The 19,342-nt window shown below is 58.2% G+C and overlaps 2 protein-coding genes across 3 annotated transcripts in view; one reads left to right on the forward strand and one right to left on the reverse strand.

Annotated features, from left to right (window-relative positions):
• Positions 1-10,037, reverse strand: part of SLC39A11 (solute carrier family 39 member 11) — a gene marked incomplete at its 3' end in the record, with an annotated part of 51,275 nt that extends 41,238 nt beyond the window's left edge. Inside the window, exons 1-4 of one of the 2 annotated variants that reach the window (XM_079323269.1) lie at positions 9,911-10,037; positions 9,005-9,118; positions 7,155-7,193; positions 2,674-2,832 (exon numbers count right to left, since the gene is read on the reverse strand). In XM_079323269.1, coding sequence (XP_079179395.1) covers positions 2,674-2,832; positions 7,155-7,193; positions 9,005-9,112 — 306 coding nt within the window. In that variant the 5' untranslated portion in view covers positions 9,113-9,118; positions 9,911-10,037. Of the gene's footprint in view, positions 1-2,673; positions 2,833-7,154; positions 7,194-9,004; positions 9,137-9,910 lie in introns of both variants that reach the window. The other variant, XM_079323270.1, reaches the window with a different exon arrangement.
• A 5,427-nt stretch (positions 10,038-15,464) lies between these two features.
• On the forward strand, positions 15,465-17,757 carry SSTR2 (somatostatin receptor 2). Its single transcript, XM_079323800.1, has 2 exons — positions 15,465-15,626; positions 16,088-17,757. The coding sequence occupies exon 2, from the start codon at positions 16,147-16,149 to the stop codon at positions 17,260-17,262; it is 1,116 nt and encodes a 371-aa protein (XP_079179926.1). The 5' UTR covers positions 15,465-15,626; positions 16,088-16,146; the 3' UTR covers positions 17,263-17,757.
• Positions 17,758-19,342: the final 1,585 nt, after the last annotated feature.

Genomic DNA, 19,342 nt, shown 5'->3' on the forward strand with positions numbered 1-19,342 from the left:
TGGAAGTCACAGGACCCCCAAAAAACCCCCAAACCCCATCCATGTGTGCTTGGGAACACCCTGAGAATTCCATTCCTGGGGATCCAGCAGCTCCAAGACAAAAGGGAATCACAAGAGAAGAGAATCACCAAATCAGAGTCACAAAAATCACAGAATTACAAGATAAGAGAATCACTAGATCATAGAATCACAGAATCAAATAATTCTGGGTGGGAAAAGCCCTCGAGGAGCACCAAGCCCATCCACCCCAGGCCACCTCTGATGTCCCCAAGTGCCACATCCACCCTTCAAACCCCTGCAGCAGTGAGGGCTCCCCCCTGCCCTGCTGCTGCCTCCACTTTTCATGTGAAAATCCAGCAGCAGAAGCAGCCAAGGACTGAGGAACCCTCTGGACTCTTTGGGATTGCCCCAGGGAAGGGGAGGCCAGGGCAAGCAGCACATCCCAAACCCAATAAAACACCCAGCTCTGAGCAGAGCCCAGCCCAGGCAGCAGAGCTGCATGACAGATTTGAAGGATGAGGATAATAACACTTAATTCCAGCATTCTCATGCCTTTCAGCAGGCCCAAAATAGCTCCTGAGCCATCAGGGACCTGCTGCACTGAATTTTGAACTAAACTTTCCCCCAGAGGTTTTGGGGTCTTGGCAGGGAAAGCACCAAACCCCTTTTTAGGAAAGGCTCACACAGCCCCAGTGCAAACAGAACCTCCTAAACACACCTGAAAGCCTCGTTTAAAGCAAAAATCAGCTTCACCTGGAGGCTCCTGCAGGGGAGATTTGGTAAAATAAAGAAAATCCCATTTTTCCAATCCCCTGGGGTCTGGTTTGGGCCGTGCTCTCGCCCCCCAAATTTCCTGGTGAGGTTTTTGCAGAGCTCCACCAGCATCTCCTGGGCTGGAGGATGAACAAACAGGGTAAAGATGTGCCAGATGAGATCTGCCTTTGTGAGGAGTGGAATGACTCTGTTCAGATCATTAACACTTGGGCTGGGAGGTTTAACCCTTCCTGTGCCACCAGCAAACACAGGGATGCTCCAGAGGGGCTGAGGCAGGAGAAAAACCCAAGGTGGGCTGGGCTGGGCTGATAAGGAATCCAAAAAAGCTTTTGGAGGTTGTTGTTCTCCAGCCTGGAGCTGGGTCAGGCTGGGGATGCTCAGCTCAAACCTCTGCTCCCCAAAACCTGCTCAGCTCTCCCCAAAAACCTGCTCATCTCTCACCTCTGCTCCCCAAAAACCTCACTCAGTCTCTGTTCTCTTCACAAAACACCCCAAAAATCCTCCAGAATTCCCATGGGATCAGTGTGTCCCAGCAGAATTTTTCCTGGATTTCAGGATTTTGGGGATATTTTTATTGCTGCAAGTCCAGCACCCTCCCTGCCCATCCTTGTCACTCCATCCTGCTCTTCCCAAAAATTCCACTTCTCCCAAACTCTTCCCTCTCACAGGCTCCTGTTTCAACACCCCAAAAAACCCCCCAAAGCACCACCCACGACTGGGATTTGTGCTCTGCTCCTCCATCCTGCTGGGAAACATCAGCCCAAGGCAGCAGATCCTTAAATCCTCCCTCACACCCACAGGCCAAGAGAATCCCACTGAACCAAACGTGAAAATTGAACAATCTCCTTGGAAATGTTTGGAAATGTCTTCACTGACTGCACAAATCCACCAGCTCCCTATTTATTGGTATTTTTAACAGCAGCTGAGGCTGCTTGCTTGGATTGTGCAGCACTGCCAGGGTTGGCAGCTCTGCAAATGCAGCCCCTGGGCTGGGACAGGAGGTCACACCTGAGCTGTTGGAGGAGTGCTGCCAGCAAAAAGAACAAAAGGAGAAGTGTGAAGGGGGAGAAAACAGGGAGATTTAAATTTAAAACAAAACAAAAAAAAAAAAAAACCCAGAGCTCCGCAGGTCTAAAGCTGCATCCAGCACTGCCAGAGCCAGGCAGGGCTTGGGGAAATCACAAATTCATAAATCTGGGAGGGAAAATAACCAGGTCCAGCTAGCAGGAGGGAGGGAGGAGGCCCCCTAAGCGGGGAATTCCCACTGAGCAGCACTGGGATAAGTCTCCAGCACAGGAATTCCCACTGGGATGAGCCCCCAGACCCAGAATTCCCACTGGGATGAGCCCCCAGCACAGGAATTCCCACTGGGATGAGCCCCCAGCACAGAAATTTCCACTGGGATGAGCCCCCAGCCCCAGAATTCCCACTGGGATGAGCCCCCAGCACAGGAATTCCCACTGGGATGAGCCCCCAGCACAGAAATTTCCACTGGGATGAGCCCCCAGCCCCAGAATTCCCACTGGGATGAGCCCCCAGCACAGGAATTCCCACTGGGATGAGCCCCCAGCACAGAAATTTCCACTGGGATGAGCCCCCAGCCCCAGAATTCCCACTGGGATGAGTCTCCAGCACAGGAATTCCCACTGGGATGAACCCCCAGCCCCTCAATTCCCACTGGGATGAGCCCCCAGCACAGGAATTCTCACTGACCAGAACAGGGATGAGCCCCCAGCCCCACAATCCCCACTGGGATGAGCCCCCAGCCCCACTGGGATGAGCCCCCAGCCCCACAATCCCCACTGGGATGAACCCCCAGCCCCTCAATCCCCACTGGGATGAACCCCCATCCCCACTATCCCCACTGGGATGAGCCCCCCAGCCCCCAGCCCCACTCACCAGCAGTGGCAGCAGCAGATCAGCCCCGTGGACAAAAGCTGCCCCCAGGGCAAAGCCCGCAGCCACGGGGCAGAAGGAAAAGGCTCCAAAGGCTCCAGACTGCTCAGCCAGCTCGATGGCAGGGGCCAGCAGGGACCAGTAGGAGGCTGCCAGCATCACCTGGGGACACAGGGGACAGCTGAGAGCCCGGGGGAGACAAGGGAATTCCCCATGGATACAGGAGCAGGATGTGCTGGCAATACTGTGGGAAAGCCAATCTCATATGTGGTGTTTGTTTTGGTGGGTTTCAGGTAGTGTGGTGAAGTTAATTGGTGAGGTTTTTTATGTTTATATTTTTATATATTTATATTTTTATATTATATATAATATGTATATAATATATAATACATATTATATATAATATTATAATATATATTATTATAATAATATATTATCATTATATATATTATATTATTATATTTCTTCGGTTTGTTTGATGGCAGTCTATGTTTTATAGCTATGGATAATTTGAGAAATATTGTTTATGGTTACATGTTTTTTTTTTGGTTTTGTGTTTATTTATAGGTGGTACTTTTATTTGGATGATTTGAGGTATTATGGGTTTATTGAGTTAGGAATAATATTTGTGTGTCTGCATGCTGTTAACTTATTTTTATGTTTTTATTTGTGTAGTTTGATTTATTTCTTTGTTGTTTGGGTGGTTTTTATTACCCCTTTGAAGGATGCTCAGAGTGCCAGAATGGTTTTGGCTGGAAAAAAACCTTAAAACCCACCCACAGTGCCACCATGGGCAGGGACACCTGTCCCATCACAGGCAACAATTCCTTCCCAAATTCCTTCCTAATTCCCAACCAAAACTTTTTTTTTTTTTTTTTAATTTTAATTTTTTTTTCCATCTCTGAGGAGGAGCTGCCTGTGCTGCAGACACCATCCCTGGGGGGTTGTGTAAATCTGAGCTCACTGTAAGAACCAGCCTTGTCATGTCAGGCTTAAGCAGGGCTGTCAAAGCTCATATTTCAAATGGCAGCTCCTCTAAAAAACAAGCACACAGCCCCAGGTGGAGGCACAGGGGAGGCTCTGCAGGATTCTCTCCTTGAGATATTTTCATAGCAGATCCTGGCAGCAGCCAGGGCAGCTCTGAGCATCCCAAGGTGAAGGAAAAGTGATTTATTCCTGTGTTAAGCACATCAATAACAGGTGCTGGAAGTGGATTTACAGAATTTCCGAGCTGCAAGGAGGAGCTGCAGCTCCCCTGAGCTCGGGGTGGGATTTGGGGAGTGCCAGAGCTGAGGGCAGAGTGACAAAAATGGGATTTCTGCTAAAAACCACAGTGACAAATTCACACTGAGCCCAGAGCTCTGGAATGGGACAGGGACAGGACCCGATGTCAGCAGCTGGAATAAAAGGAAAAAAAACCTGGATCAAAACAGCCAGAGCAGGAATTTCCACATATTCCCCTTTAGGATTTCCCACATTTTCATCTTTAGGATTTTCCACACTTTCCCCTCAGGATTTTCCACATTTTCCCTTCAGGATTGTCCACATTTTTCCCTTCAGGATTTTAAACATTTTCCCCTCAGGATTTTCCACATTTTCCGCTCAGGATTTTCCACATCTTCCCCTCAGGATTTCCACATCTTTTCCTCAGGATTTTAAATAATTTCTCCTCAGGATTTTCCACACTTTCCCCTCAGGATTTTCCACACATTTCCCTCAGGATTTTCCACACTTTCCCCTCAGGATTTTCCACACTTTCCCCTCAGGATTTTCCACACATTTCCCTCAGGATTTTCCACACTTTCCCCTCAGGATTTTCCACACATTTCCCTCAGGATTTTCCACACTTTCCCCTCAGGATTTTCCACACATTTCCCTCAGGATTGTCCACATTTTCCCCTCAGGATTTTCCACATTTTCCACTTAGGATTTTCCATATCTTCCCCTCAGGATTTCCACATCTTTTCCTCAGGATTTTAAATAATTTCTCCTCAGGATTTTCCACTTTCCCCTCAGGATTTTCCAGACATTTCCCTCAGAATTTTCCACACTTTCCCTTCAGGATTTTCCACATTTTCCCTCAGGATTTTCCACATTTTCCCCTTTAGGATTTTTCCACATTTTCCCCTTTAGGATTTTTCCACTTCTCAATTGCTGGGCTGCAATTAAACCCCTGATTAAAGCAGGATGACTTGGGATGGGAATGGGAACAGTGAGGGAAATGTGGGGAGCAGGAAATCCAGGAAAAAGAGATTCAAGTCCTTTCTTTGCCAAACTTTTCCACTTGGCCTCATTAAGGCTCCATTAAGCAGAGCTGTGGGAATTCCTGATGCTGTTTTTAAGGGAATATTTGATCCCTGGGTGGTTTCCTGCTCCATTTGGGACAGGGAAAAGCAAATTCCAGCCCAGCCAGAGGAGAAGGTGCAGGGAAAGGGGATTCAGGTGTTTGTTCTGGTCTGAGCCAGCCCTGCAGCACCTCAGAGAATGGCTGGGGGGAAAAAACAAAATTAAAGATATCAAGATTGAAGAGAAAAGGCAGAATTTCACATCAGATGCCCCAGCAAGCAAAGCTTTGTCTCTATGGAAACACATCCCCTCACAGGCTCCTGCAGGCAAAACTCTGATTTTCTGGGAGTTTCAGGCAGGGAAAGGCAGAGTGAGGATGGGCAGGGATGGGGGGCTGAGCTGCTCATGTCCCTCCAGCCCAGGTGACACCTGTGCCACCAGCAGGGACAGCTCAGGATGCTCCCAGTACACCCAGGGCTCTCCCAGTACAGCCCAGTGCCACTTTCCTGGCTCAGACAGCACCCCCAGAGCAGCTGGAGCATCCCAGGCACAACTTCCTGCATCCCAAAAACAATCCCCCTGCATCCCAAAACAACCCCCTGCATCCCAAAAACAATCCCCCTGCATCCCAAAGCAACCCCCTGCATCCCAAAAATAACCCCCTGCATCCCAAAAACAACCCCCTGCATCCCAAAACAACCCCCTGCATCCCAAAACAACTCCTGCATCCCAAAACAACTCCTGCATCCCAAAACAACCCCCTGCATCCCAAAACAACTCCTGCATCCCAAAACAACCCCCTGCATCCCAAAACAACCCCCTGCATCCCTCTCATCTCATCAGGATTTCTCCTGATTTTTGCAACACCACCAAACACAAACACCAGGGAAAGGAGCAGGAAAAGGAGGAATAAAAGTTCCTTGTGGTGTGAAACCCTTTCAGGCAGAGAAAAGAGATCCAGCTGTTGTCCAAGCAATGGCAACGCTGCCCAAATTACAAATTAAAATTCAGGGGGCTCCTGGTGTCCCCAGGAGTCCCTCCTGGTGTCCCCAGGGGTCCCTCCCTGCCTGTCCCCTCCAGGCTCAATCCCCCCTCGCTGCTCTGAGTGCTGCCAGCTGGAAGAGCTGAGGGAAAAGCAAATGTTTGCAGTTCTGCTTCCTGAGCCACACCTGGGCTGACTCAGGGCTCTGGGACGTGGTGGCCACAGCAAGGACAGCAGCTGCTGATCCCCACGGGATTCCTGCAGAGTGACAGCCCAGGGATCCCCCAAAACCACCAGGGGGAACAACCCCCACCCTGCAGGGAGCAAACCCAGCTCCTGGCAGCCAGCAGGGAGGATTTGATCTTTAATGAGGGGAATAAAGGTGATTTAATGAGGCTGGATGAGCAGCCAGCACATGGGCAGTGGCCCAGGCTCTACAGCAATTCCAGCCCCAAAATCCAAACCCCTATACCAATTCCAGCCCCACATCCCTACACCAATTCCAACCCCAAATCCAAACCCCTACGTCAATTCCAACCCCAAAATCCACACCCTTGCACCAATTCCAGCCCCAAATCCCTGCACCAATTCCAACCCCAAATCCAAACCCCTACACCAATTCCAGCCCCAAAATCCAAACCCCTGCACCAATTCCAACCCCAAATCCAAACCCCTACACCAATTCCAACCCCAAAATCCACACCCTTGCACCAATTCCAGCCCCAAATCCAAACCCCTACACCAATTCCAACCCCAAATCCAAACCCCTGCACCAATTCCAGCCCCACACCTGCACATTTTCCTGCAGGAAAAGCTGCCATGAGCCCCACATTTCACAGAGAGCTGCATCTCTCTGTCCCCTCTCCTCCCCAGGGTTTGAAGCATCCATGGGGGAGCACAAATCCAGGCAGGCACAGCACAACTGTCCTGCCCATCTCCAGCTCTCTCAGAATCCCAGGGAAACGAGGAGAGTTTCATTCCATGGAGCCAAAAGCAGCGTGGGCAGCTCCTGGTGCCACCTCCAGCCCCAGCCAGAGGAACCAGGGCAGGATGAGCCTGAGCCCTTCCCTGCCCTCAGGGAATTTTCCAAGGGATTTTCACTCCAGTGGGCAGCCAAACCAAGCGTGGAGGGGCTGCAGGGAGCACAGGGAGAGGAGGAGGAGGAGGAGGAGGAGGAGGAGGAGGAGGAGGAGGAGGAGGAGGAGGATGCACTCACCCCTGCAGCAAAGCCCAAGCTCCCATCAAGGATCCGCCTCTGGAAAAAAAAAACAAAAAACATAAAAGACCTTAAACGGCTGGTGAAACCACTGCCCACAGTGCTGGTGAGGTGGGAGAGGGGTCAGGCTGGAGAGGGGCTCTGCACTGCCTGAGGACAGGGTTAGGTGGGATTTTGGGAAGGAATTGTTCTCTGTGAGCAGGGTGAGGCTCTGGAATAGAATTCCCAGAGATGCTGTGGCTGCTCCTGGATCCCTGGGAGTGTCCCAGGACAGGGCTTGGAGCACCCTGGGACAGTGCAAGGTGCCCCTGCCCCTCCCAGGGCAGGTTTTTTCTCCTCCAAAGGGAGCCTCACTCTGCAGCCACCTCCTGAATAAATCACAAGACCAAGGCATAAATAATAAATCCAGATCTGGGCAATCTGGAACGCCCTGGCAAAGGGGGCCTCTAAATTTGGAACCAAGATGACTTCAAGCTCAGCACTCTGCTCGTTCTGAGCAAAGCACTGACCCAAATCCTGCCCTGGAAATCAGGCAGCAAAGCCAGGCTGGAGGCAGGGGAGCTGCTGCTCCCAGCACAGAGCCCCAGGAGCACATTCCACTGCCCAGGCTCAGAAACTGGATTTCCTTCCCCTCCTGTGTGATGGGAAAGGAGCTGGGTTTTTCCTCTTCTTGTCCAGCAAAGCTGGGAGCAGGTAGCCAAACCCAGCCATGAGCAAGGCACAGGAGCTCAGCTGCCCCCAAATCCAGATCCTGGGGGGTCCCAGGGCTCAGCTGCCCCCAGATTTGGATCCTGGGGGTCCCAGGGCTCAGTTTCTCTCAGATTTGGATCCTGGGAGGTCCCAGGGCTCAGCTGCTCTCAGATTTGGATCCTGGGGGGTCCCAGGGCTCAGTTTCTCTCAGATTTGGATCCTGGGAGGTCCCAGGGCTCAGCTGCTCTCAGATTTGGATCCTGGGAGGTCCCAGGGCTCAGCTGCTCTCAGATTTGGATCCTGGGGGTCCCAGGGCTCAGTTTCTCTCAGATTTGGATCCTGGGAGGTCCCAGGGCTCAGCTGCTCTCAGATTTGGATCCTGGGGGTCCCAGGGCTCAGTTTCTCTCAGATTTGGATCCTGGGAGGTCCCAGGGCTCAGCTGCTCTCAGATTTGGATCCTGGGGGTGTCCCAGGGCTCAGCTGCCCCCAAATCCAGATCCTGGGGGTCCCAGGGCTCAGCTGCCTCCAGATTTGGATCCTGGGGGTCCCAGGGCTCAGTTTCTCTCAGATTTGGATCCTGGGGGTCCCAGGGCTCAGCTGCCTCCAGATTTGGATCCTGGGGGTCCCAGGGCTCAGTTTCTCTCAGATTTGGATCCTGGGGGGGTCCCAGGGCTCAGTTTCTCTCAGATTTGGATCCTGGGGGGGTCCCAGGGCTCAGTTTCTCTCAGATTTGGATCCTGGGGGGTCCCAGGGCTCAGCTGCCCCCAAATCCAGATCCTGGGGGTCCCAGGGCTCAGTTTCTCTCAGATTTGGATCCTGGGGGTCCCAGGGCTCAGTTTCTCTCAGATTTGGATCCTGGGGGGGTCCCAGGGCTCAGTTTCTCTCAGATTTGGATCCTGGGGGGTCCCAGGGCTCAGTTTCTCTCAGATTTGGATCCTGGGGGGTCCCAGGGCTCAGTTTCTCTCCGATATGGATCCTGGGGGGGTCCCAGGGCTCAGTTTCTCTCAGATTTGGATCCTGGGGGGGTCCAAGGGCTCAGTTTCTCTCAGATTTGGATCCTGGGGGTCCCAGGGCTCAGTTTCTCTCAGATTTGGATCCTGGGGGGGTCCCAGGGCTCAGTTTCTCTCCGATTTGGATCCTGGGGGTGTCCCAGGGCTCACCTGCCCGCTGGAGAACACGAAGACCAGCGCTGACCCTGCTGCTGTCAGTGCCCAGGTGAGCAGCGTCCCCAGCACCGCCTGCAGCACCGGCCCCAATCCCGGGATCATGCTGGCCTGGGAGACAGTGACAGCCTCGGGAAAAGAGCCCCCAAATCCCACCGAACCCCTGAGCACCACGGGGATCAGAGCCAGCTCAGCCCCCCTCCCCCAAGCTCCCCTCTCCCCCTTAGGCGAGGCTTTGGGGTTTAAGCCGAGCTCATCGGGACCCGGCACATCCCACCAGATCTGGGGATTTGGGGCTCGCTCGGGCTCAAACGGGGTTCAGACCTCGCCCAGGCAGAAAGGGGGGGACAAAAAGGGGGGACAAAACCCAAGGAGCAGCACTGCCATGGAAATGCACCCAGGCTGGAAACAGAGAGGAATAAATGGATAATTTATGCAGCGTGGATACATTTAAATGCGCGTACACCAAACGCACAGGGGTTGATACATTTATGTGTAAATCAATAAGAAATAGACACACAGACAGCGGTGCCAGTTTCAAAGGCTCTCCCAGCCTTGTCCCAAGGCTTTTCCCAATCCCGGCAGGGGCGAGCCCGGCTCTGACCCCCCCAGCTCCCCAAGATTCCCCCTCCCTACAGGGGGTCCTGCACCCAAACGCCCCCAAATCTCCTCCCCCAACCCCCACACCGGCACCTCCGCCCTGCTCTCCCGCACCTCGGGCTCTGGAATCCTCCAAACCTGCAGCCCCCGGGGGCTCCCAGGATCCCCAAACCCCCCAAACCCCCCAAACCTGAACCCACCGGAGCCCCGAGCCCCCCAAATGTGACGCCCCCAAAGCCCTGACCGCTAGCAGGACCCTCACACCCCCCCAATCCGGAGCTGCGGAGCGGTGTCGCCTCATACCTGGAGGGTCTGGGCGGTGCTGGAACCCCCCGAACCCCGAACCCGGAGCCGAACCCCGAACCCGGAGCCGAACCCCGAACCCCGAACCCGGGCCGGTCCCGCGGCCACTTCCGGGTGCGCACACGTGTCTGCGGGCTGGCCCCGCCCCGCGGGGCGCTCAGCCAATGGCAGCGCGGCGCGGGCGGGAGCTCAGCCAATGGCAGCGCGGCGCGGGCGGGCCGCCCGCGGCTCTGCGGTTGGCGCGGGCGCGGCCGGCACAAAGCGAGGCGGGCGGGCGAGAATGCGGGCGGGCGCGACAAGGCGGCGCTGCTGTCTGTGCGTGTATTTCGTATATATTCACACATAAATTATCGATCCCTGTGCATTTGGTGTATGTGCATATAAATATATCCGTGCTGGTGTGTATTTTTCATTTATTCCTCTCTATTTTCAGCCTGGGTGCATTTCCATGGCAGTGCTGCTCCCAGCGCTCGCTCCCCATGCCTCGGTTTTTCGCCCCCCTTTTTGTCCCCCTTTTTGTCCCCCCCTTTCTGCCTGGGCGAGGTCTGAGCCCCGTTTGTGCCCGAGCGAGCCCCAAATCCCCAGATCTGGTGGGATGTGCCGGGTTCCGATGAGCTCGGCTTAAACCCCAAAGCCTCGCCTAAGGGGGAGAGGGGAGTTTGGGGGAGGGGGGCTGAGCTGGCTCTGATCCCCGTGGTGCGGAGAGGTTCGCTGGGATTTGGGGGCTCTTTTCCCGAGGCTGTCACTGTCATTGTCACTGTCGCTGTCATTGTCACTGTCGCTGCCGCCGCCGCGCGCTGCCCGCAGTCAGCCCCGCTAATTAACAACCTTAATGAGCAGCTCGTGGCAGCCTGGGGGAGCTCGCGGGGGCAAACCGAGGTCGCTCCGTGGCTGGTGGCGCTCGGAGTCACCCGGCTGATGGATGGCACAGAATCCCAGAATTATTGAGGCTGGGAAAGATTTCTGGAGTCACCGAGTGCCAGCTGTGCCCACCCCCAGCCCAGAGCTCTGAGTGCCACCTCCAGGGATGGGCACCCAAACCTCCCTGGGCAGCCCCTTCCATGTGTCACAAACCTTAAAATTCCCTTAAAATTCTCATTTAACACTAAAAGGGGCATAAAACTGGTGCCATCTACCCTAAAATTCACATTAAATATCAAAAAGGGAACAAATCTGGTGCCATCCCCCCCCTAAAATTCATATTAAATATCAAAAAGGGAACAAATCTGGTGCCACCTCCCATCAAGGTGACCAAGACCTTTCAAGGGACAGCTCCAGGGAGCTCTGGGGCAGCCAGAACCCAAATCCTTCGGGGTTTTTTTTTGCCATAAAAGTGTCTGGGGCAGGGAGGCACACCCTGCACGGGGCTGGCTGTCCCTGGGAACGGGCAGTGTGTCCCTGCAGTGTCCCCTCCGTGCAGGCTGGGCTCGGGGCCGGGCTCTTGCCCAACCCGAATCCATCTGTGTCAGGCTGGAGCCAGCCGGGATGGCGAGACAGGCAGTGAGCACATCCAGGGCCGTCCCCAAGGACAGGGTCACGGTCGCATGGCACGGGCTGAGGTCGCCTCTTTGTCACAGGGCACCAAGGAACACTTTGATCCCTCTGCAGTGTCCAGGAGGGACCCTGGGGAGCGCGGAGCTGTCACCAGCCGTGACATTTCCAGCTGGAACAAAGCCTGGCTTGCCAAAGCCAGCCTGCTGAGGCTCCGCGGGGCCGGGCACAGCGGGGACAGCAGCCGCGGGCTCGGGCTGAGCCTGCTCGGCGGTGTCAGGGGTGGGATTCACCGGCAAGGCGAGCGAGCGCTGCCCCGGCCCCTCCAGAGATCAATGAACCAATTACGGAGGCAAATATTGACAGGGAGAGAAGGGAGGGGGGAGGAAGAGGCTGTGGGAGGGTCTGGAAGCAGCAGGAGCCGGGTTGGAGCCGGGGGGGAGAGCCCCGAGGGGTGAGAAGAGCGCTGGATGCCGGGGTGGGGATGCTGCCCTGGATCCCCAGAGGGTTCTGGATGCTGCCTGGATCCCGGGGGGTTCTGGATGCTGCCCTGAATCCCTGGGGGTTCTGGATGCTGCCCTGGATCCCCAGAGGGTTCTGGATGCTGCCCTCGATTCCGGGGGGTTCTGGATGCTGCCCTGAATCCCTGGGGGTTCTGGATGCTGCCCTGGATCCCCAGAGGGTTCTGGATGCTGCCCTCGATCCCGGGGGGTTCTGGATGCTGCCCTGAATCCCTGGGGTTCTGGATGCTGCCCTGGATCCCAGCAGGGTCTGGATCCTGCCCTGGATCCCCAGAGGGTTCTGGATGCTGCCCTGGATCCCAGCAGGTCTGGATGTGCCCCGGGCGCAGGTGAAGCTCCAGCTCCTCCATCCATCAGCGCTGCAGACGCCCGCGATTAAATCTGGCAGGCAGCAGCCGGGTCCTGCCGCGCCTCGGGGTGCGGGGACATGGCCCAGACTGTTTGTCTGGCTAATTAGCAGAGAGCGAAGCCTCCCCCCGCAGCCCGGGCATCCCTGAAACGCAGCCAGGCCGCTCCAGGCAGCAACCAGCAGAGTCACCGCAGCCACAGGGCTGGAGCTGGGAAAAGGCAGGGAAAGGGCAGCGCCAGCCCGAGTGTCCCCAGGACAGAAAAACCACGGCCACCCCTGCATGTGGTGTCCCCACGGCCACAGGGGACAGCGGGGACCCTCTGAGGGGTCACACGAGAGAGATCATCATCTCCAAAAACCCACGGGTTGGCTGCATGTGGGAGCAAATCCTTCCCCTCCTGAGAACGGGGAACAGCAGCTGCACCCCCTCCCAGCCCAGCTCAGCCCAGCCCAGCCCAGCCCAGCCCAGCCCAGCCCAGCCCAGCCCGGCCCAGCCCAGCCCAGCCCGGCCCAGCCCAGCCCAGCCCAGCCCAGCCCGGCCCAGCCCAGCCCAGCCCAGCCCAGCCCAGTCCAGTCCAGTCCAGTCCAGCCCAGCCCAGCCCAGTCCAGTCCAGTCCAGTCCAGTCCAACCCAGCCCAGCCCAGCCCAGCCCAGCCCAGTCCAGCCCAGCCCAGCCCAGCCCGGCCCAGCCCGGCCCGGCCCAGCTCAGCCCAGCCCAGCCCAGCCCGGCCCAGTCCAGCCCAGCCCAGCCCAGCCCAGCCCATCCCAGCTCAGCCCAGCTCAGCCCAGCCCAGCCCAGCCCAGCCCAGTCCAGTCCAGTCCAGTCCAGTCCAGTCCAGTCCAGTCCAGCTCAGCCCAGCCCAGCCCAGCCCAGCCCGGCCCGGCCCAGCCCAGCCCAGTCCAGTCCAGCCCGGCCCAGCCCAGCCCAGCCCAGCCCAGTCCAGCCCAGCCCAGCCCAGCCCAGTCCAGTCCAGTCCAGCCCAGTCCAGTCCAGTCCAGTCCAGCTCAGCCCAGCCCAGCCCAGCCCAGCCCAGCCCAGTCCAGTCCAGTCCAGCCCAGCCCAGCCCAGTCCAGTCCAGTCCAGTCCAGTCCAGCCCAGCCCAGCCCAGTCCAGCCCAGCCTCCATCCCGTGGATCCAGGAGAAAGGCCAGCTCACCCTACCCCTCCGTTGGCATCCCAGCCCCAGCTCCTTACAACACTCATTTCCAGGACAGGGGTCGAAAGCTCTGTTTGTCCACAGGGACTCTTGTGGGACAGCTGGGAATGGATGGCAGAAAACTTGGAAAGGCTTTTCGAGGCTGTCTGTGGTCACGTCAGCCCCGTGCCCCCCTCCCAGGGGTTGTTTGGGCCGTGTGGAAGGGGCTGTGTGTTCCTTCCCTCTCCAGCCCTGCCAGTAAATTGCTTTTCAGCGCAGTGGATGCATCCCAGGCAAAAGGACAAAGAGGAGTTTATCTGCCAGCACCAAACCAGCTGCTGGTACAGCTCCCTCCGAACCAGGCACCACCCAGGGTTGCAGAGCAGACCCTGCACCAGACTCTGCTTTAATTCAGTCCCAGACCTAGGCAGAATTAAAAAAAAAAATCCCTTCAAAAGGCTCAAGGATGGCATCCTGACTCAGGCAGCTGCTGCTGCCCTCCTCCTGGACGGGGATCAGCTCCGAACAGCTCCTCAGTACCCACCGAGACATCATTTCATTAATTTTATGGCCTTTTTAATGAAGATTAGATCTGGGTTCAGCCAGGCTGAACTGGCTGGGCTCCCCCTGGCCCCGGTTTCTCAGTGAGGTGGAAGTGAAAGGCAGGGAGAGGCTGGAGCCCTGATGCTCCAGCTGGAAGCATCCTGGGATCCCGGTGCTCCCCCTGCCTCGCTGCTCCTGCCCTCTGCATTCTGTCCAGCCGGGAGAGGCCCCTGAGCAGGGAACCCAGGGGAGGGATGTGGCAGCGTCTGGGGAGAAATTCAGGAGGCAGCGCTGGGAATTCTGCAGCCAGGCTGCTCCGTGCTGCTCCTTCGCTCTGCCGAGGGAAGGGCACGGGCAGAACATCGCTCCTGGGCACGGAGAGGATAAAACAGGATAAAAGGTCATAAGGCACCAAACCCCTCTCCTGGGCTGTCCTCCCTCCTCCCCTGCAGCCCCCCAGGGACACCCCACCAGCAGCACCCCAGAGATGCGATCCCGGTCCCCGCTCCCACCAGCTGAGCATCCCTGCACACCCCCCTCCTCCCGCTATTACCGGGACATTAATTCCCACATCATCTTCAGCAGAAGCAGCTTTTTCCTGCCTCCTAAAGATTAATGAGGCTGATAACGATTCAGCCGCTGCTCCAGGACCTGATGGCTTTAGATCTGCCTTGGGAAGTGGATGGTGAAGTGAAAACCAGAAGCTCCCGGCCGCACTCAGCGCGGGGCTCTTTGTTCACAGTCACTCTTAATTTCCTGCTCTCTATTGTCTCCTGGACAAGTGATGGGAAGAAGGGCAGGAATAGAGATAATTTAATTGCTCTCGAGATCCCAAACAAACCAGAGCAGAGGTTATCTGCCCCAGGCCTCTCCTGTTTGGTCTTCCCCCTCCAGGGAGAGGCTGTGGCAGGAGCCACCTGCACTGCACAAATCCCCAGAGACCCCAAATATTTCGGCATCACCTTCCGACCTCTCCCAGCAGGGAGGACCAGCAGGGACCTGCCTTGGCTCGGCTGTGGAGGCAAGATGGGAATTTCTGGGGTCACCGCAGTTTCAGGGAGACTTTGGGGCTCTCAGAATTCTCTTGGGTCACCTCCATTGGGTCTCAGCTCTGCCATCTCCCTGTCCATCCACTGGTGGCTCTGGAGAAGCTGAGGAACCAAAATGTTGCTGGATAGTGGGGAGACAGAGCTGGAGGCAGGGTGGGCACGGCAGGAGAGGGAACGGAGGCAGAGGGGGCAGAGCAGACAGAGAAAGCAGTGCAGGGTCAGGAGGGGTGGGCAGGGCAGGGTGGGCGGTGTGGGGAAGGTGCACAGCGCTGGGTGGGCGGTGTGGGGTGGGAGTGCAGGGTGGGCATTTCAGGGGTATGTATTTCAGGGTGGGCATTTCAGGGTGGGTATTTCAGGGTGGGCATTTCAGGGTGGGCACTGGAGGGTGGCAGCGCTGCGGGCTGTCCCCGCCCCGGCCCCGCAGAGCCGCCCCGCGCGGGGCGGGGCGCAGCCGGTGCGCTGCTCCAGCCGCGCCGGGAGCGGGTGCGCGGAGCCGCGCGGAGCCGAACCGAGCCGAACCGAGCGGAGCCGAACCGAGCGGAGCCCAGCGGGGCCCCGGCGCTGCCCCCCGGGCCGGGCCGGGCTGGGCCGGGCCGGGCTGGGCCGGGCTGGGCGGCGGCAGCAGCAGGTGAGCGGCGGGGCAGCACCGCCCGGTGCGCTCTGCAGAGAACACTCGGGGCCGGGGCTGGGGGGTCCCCGCAGGGAGTTCGTCGCCCACCGGAGCCGCCCGGGCTCGGTGTGCCGGTGCCGGTGCCGGCTGGCAGGGAAGGGGCTGCACCCGCCGAGCGGCCGGGAGAGGAGGAGGGTTTCCCCCGGCGCTCGGTGCTCATGAGCATCAGTCGCACCCACCGGGACGCGCCGGTTGGATTTGTGGAGTCGTAAAGGCTCCGGGATCGTCAGAGCCGGGAGGAGCTGTGGCGTGTTCGGGCAGGGTGGGCAGTGCTCCAGGAGGGGATGCGGGGAGGAGGGAACCCCCCCTGCGGGGAGCCTCTGTCGCGCTGAGCTTGGCAGCAGGATGGACAGATCCTCCCCGGGAATCCCTTCATTTCTATTTACTCGCTGATTTCTAGAATCTTCTCCTCTCCCCAGACCAGGGAAGATGACATCTCGGCTCCTCTGAGCCAGCAGTGCCCAGGGAGAGCAGAGCCATGGAGCTGGGGGACAAGCTGCCCAACGCCACCGCCTTCTGGTTCTCCCCTCCTTCCCCCTTCGACAACTTCTCCCTGGAGGCTCCCACCAACACCTCCCAGAACGCCACGGGCCAGCACTTCGACCTGACCAGCAACGCCATCCTCACCTTCATCTACTTCGTGGTCTGCATCGTCGGGCTGTGCGGGAATACGCTGGTCATCTACGTCATCCTGCGCTACGCCAAGATGAAAACCATCACCAACATCTACATCCTCAACCTGGCCATTGCAGACGAGCTCTTCATGCTGGGGCTGCCCTTCCTGGCCATGCAGGTGGCCCTGGTGCATTGGCCCTTCGGCAAAGCCCTCTGCAGGATCGTCATGACCGTGGATGGCATCAACCAGTTCACCAGCATCTTCTGCCTGACGGTTATGAGCGTTGACCGGTACCTGGCTGTGGTCCATCCCATCAAATCTGCCAAGTGGAGGCGACCCAGGACAGCCAAAATGATCAACGTGGCCGTTTGGGGAGTCTCCCTGCTGGTGATCATGCCCATCATGATTTATGCTGGGGTGCAGCACAACCACGGCAGGAGTAGCTGCACCATCATCTGGCCGGGAGAGTCGGGTGCCTGGTACACAGGGTTCATCATCTACGCCTTCATCCTGGGCTTCCTGGTGCCTCTCACCATCATCTGCCTTTGCTACCTGTTCATCATCATCAAAGTCAAGTCCTCGGGCATCAGGGTGGGCTCGTCCAAGAGGAAAAAGTCGGAGAAGAAAGTCACCAGGATGGTGTCCATCGTGGTGGCCGTCTTCATCTTCTGCTGGCTCCCCTTCTACATCTTCAACGTCTCCTCGGTGTCCGTCATGATCGTGCCCACGCCCGTGCTCAAGGGCATGTTCGACTTCGTGGTGGTGCTCAGCTACGCCAACAGCTGTGCCAACCCCATCCTCTATGCCTTCCTGTCCGACAACTTCAAGAAGAGCTTTCAGAACGTGCTGTGCCTGGTGAAGGTCAGCGGCATGGACGAGGCTGACCGCAGCGACAGCAAGCAGGACAAATCGCGGCTCAACGAGACCACGGAGACGCAGAGGACGCTGCTCAACGGGGACCTGCAGACCAGCATCTGAGGGGACAGCGGGGTCTGTGCTGCCTGAGCCCCTCCCCTCGCGGGATCAAGGCAGGAATGCCACCTGAGAACGGCTGGGAGCGCCCCGTGGCCTCGGGGTCCTTGCTGGGCTCCTCTCTGCCGGGTTGGATTTCAGTGCTGGGAAGGATACGGGCCAGGAAAACAAAGACAGCTCACGGCGACGCGGCGCATTTCCACACCAAAGTGCCACCGTGGGCACAGGCACGGCCGGGATGGCTCTGCTGGGACCCCCGTGCCACCCTCGGGGCCGGCTGGCTTTGGGGCTCTGCCCCTGGACACACAGGGGGACATCAGGAGGAGCCACAGGTGTGTGACACCGCCCTGCTGGGAGCTCCCGGCGAGCCTCCCTCCTCAGGACAGCGGGATCTTTGGGATTGCGTTTTCCCTGGGTTATTCCTCACTCCGTGCAGCCACCCCGTGCTGTGTGACTGCCGCAGCCGCCCTGCCCGAGGGGACACGCCAGCACGGAGGTGACATCCCCCGGGAACAGCTCAGACACCACCCTGCCTCCCCCAGCCCTTTCCCTGCCACCTGCCCGCCGATTTTCTCCTCGGATGGAGAATTTCCCCCCTTTTCCCTCCCCGGTAGCCGCTGCCCCTCCCACCGCCCGCATCTGCCGGCGGCCGCGATCGCTGCTCCGGGCGCCCGCGGCACCAGCTCCGCTCCCTGCTGGGAAATCCTTGGAAGTGTCTGAGCAGCGGTGACACATCGGAGAAGCCTGGCAGGGGCACCTGGCGCTGCCACCGCCTCCTGCGCCCGGCTGAGATCGGGGTTTGTCCGGAGCATCTCTGGGGGGGACTCCTCCCTGCTCCTTCCAGGCAAGTCACGCTGCAGGCAGGGTGATGGAGAGGATGGGGACGGGAATTTTGGTGTCGGCGACTCGGTCCCCACCCTTTTCCAGCCGAAAGGACCGGGCAGAGCAGAAAGCAGAGCTCGCAGCAGCTGGGGATGAGGAGGGGCCGGGCAGCGCGGATCCATCCCCTGGATGCTGCGCTGTGTGAGGGGCGGCGGGGCTGGCCCCACATCCGCTCCATGTGGCTTCCCAAGAGTGTCCCGAAGCGCTCGGCTCTGTCCCTGGCCCTGTCCCTGTCCCTGGCTGCCCTCCCAGCTCAGCACAAACCCGGCGCTCTGGAGCCCTGACCCCGCAAGCGAAGCCTCTCCTTGGCCAGCGCAGCTCTGGGGAAAGCCCAGGGGAGAGGCAGAAGTGGCGATTTCCTGCCGCAGCGCCCGGGTCCGTTCACAGGCCCCGCTCCCGAGCTGAGCCGTGGGAACGCGGGGGTTCGGCAGGAGGGAGCAGCCGGGGCTCGGTCACCCCGCCCTGTGCCAGCCCTGTGCCGGGGTGGCACCGCCGCCAGCGCACACGGAGCCCTCACCTGGCAGTGCAAACAGAGTGGGAGGCGAGCTGAGCACCTGGACCCCCCAGCAGCGGCTCTGCCCGGCTCCTGCCCGGGCCATCCCCTCCTGCTGTGCCGCCCTGGCAGCTCCCCAGAAAGGGCTCGGTGCCAGGCTGGTACCGGGTACCTGCTCCTGCCTCTGTTGGACGTGGCTCAGGCATTTTCCACAAGACAAAGCAGAGCAATGTCAGCAATTCTTTGCTTTTAACTCTTTCCTGCTCCTCTGAGGAGCAGTGACAGCGTTCAGGTGCACGTGTGGCACCTCCCTGTCCCCTCCCTGACCCCGGGCTGTGGGGCACAGCAGTTCCCTGCTGACCCTGCAGCAATGAAAGCACCAGCAGCGGGTCAGGGCACGGAGAAACTGCCTGGGGAGGGCTGGGAGCAGCGGGGCAGCTGTGCCAGGCTGGGTGTCACCAGTGTCACAGCAGGAGCAGGGCTGCTGTGCCAGGCTCAGTGTCACCAGTGTCACAGCAGGAGCAGGGCTGCTGTGCCAGGATCAGTGTCACAGTGCCATGCCAGGCTCAGTGTCACAGCTCAGTGTCCCAGTGCCGTGCCAGGCTGGGTGTCACACTGCCATGCCAGGCTCAATGTCACAGTGCCATGCCAGGCTCAGTGCAACAGCTCAGTGTCCCAGTGCTGTGCCAGGCTGGGTGTCACAGCTCAGTG

This window comes from Erithacus rubecula, assembly GCF_903797595.1.
Source record: "Erithacus rubecula genome assembly, chromosome: 20".
In the NCBI taxonomy this organism is placed as follows: domain Eukaryota; kingdom Metazoa; phylum Chordata; class Aves; order Passeriformes; family Muscicapidae; genus Erithacus; species Erithacus rubecula.

Coding starts and splice junctions, on each gene's coding strand:
- SSTR2 (XM_079323800.1), top strand. CDS start 16,147: ATGGAGCTGGGGGACAAGCTGCCCAACGCCACCGCCTTCTGGTTCTCC.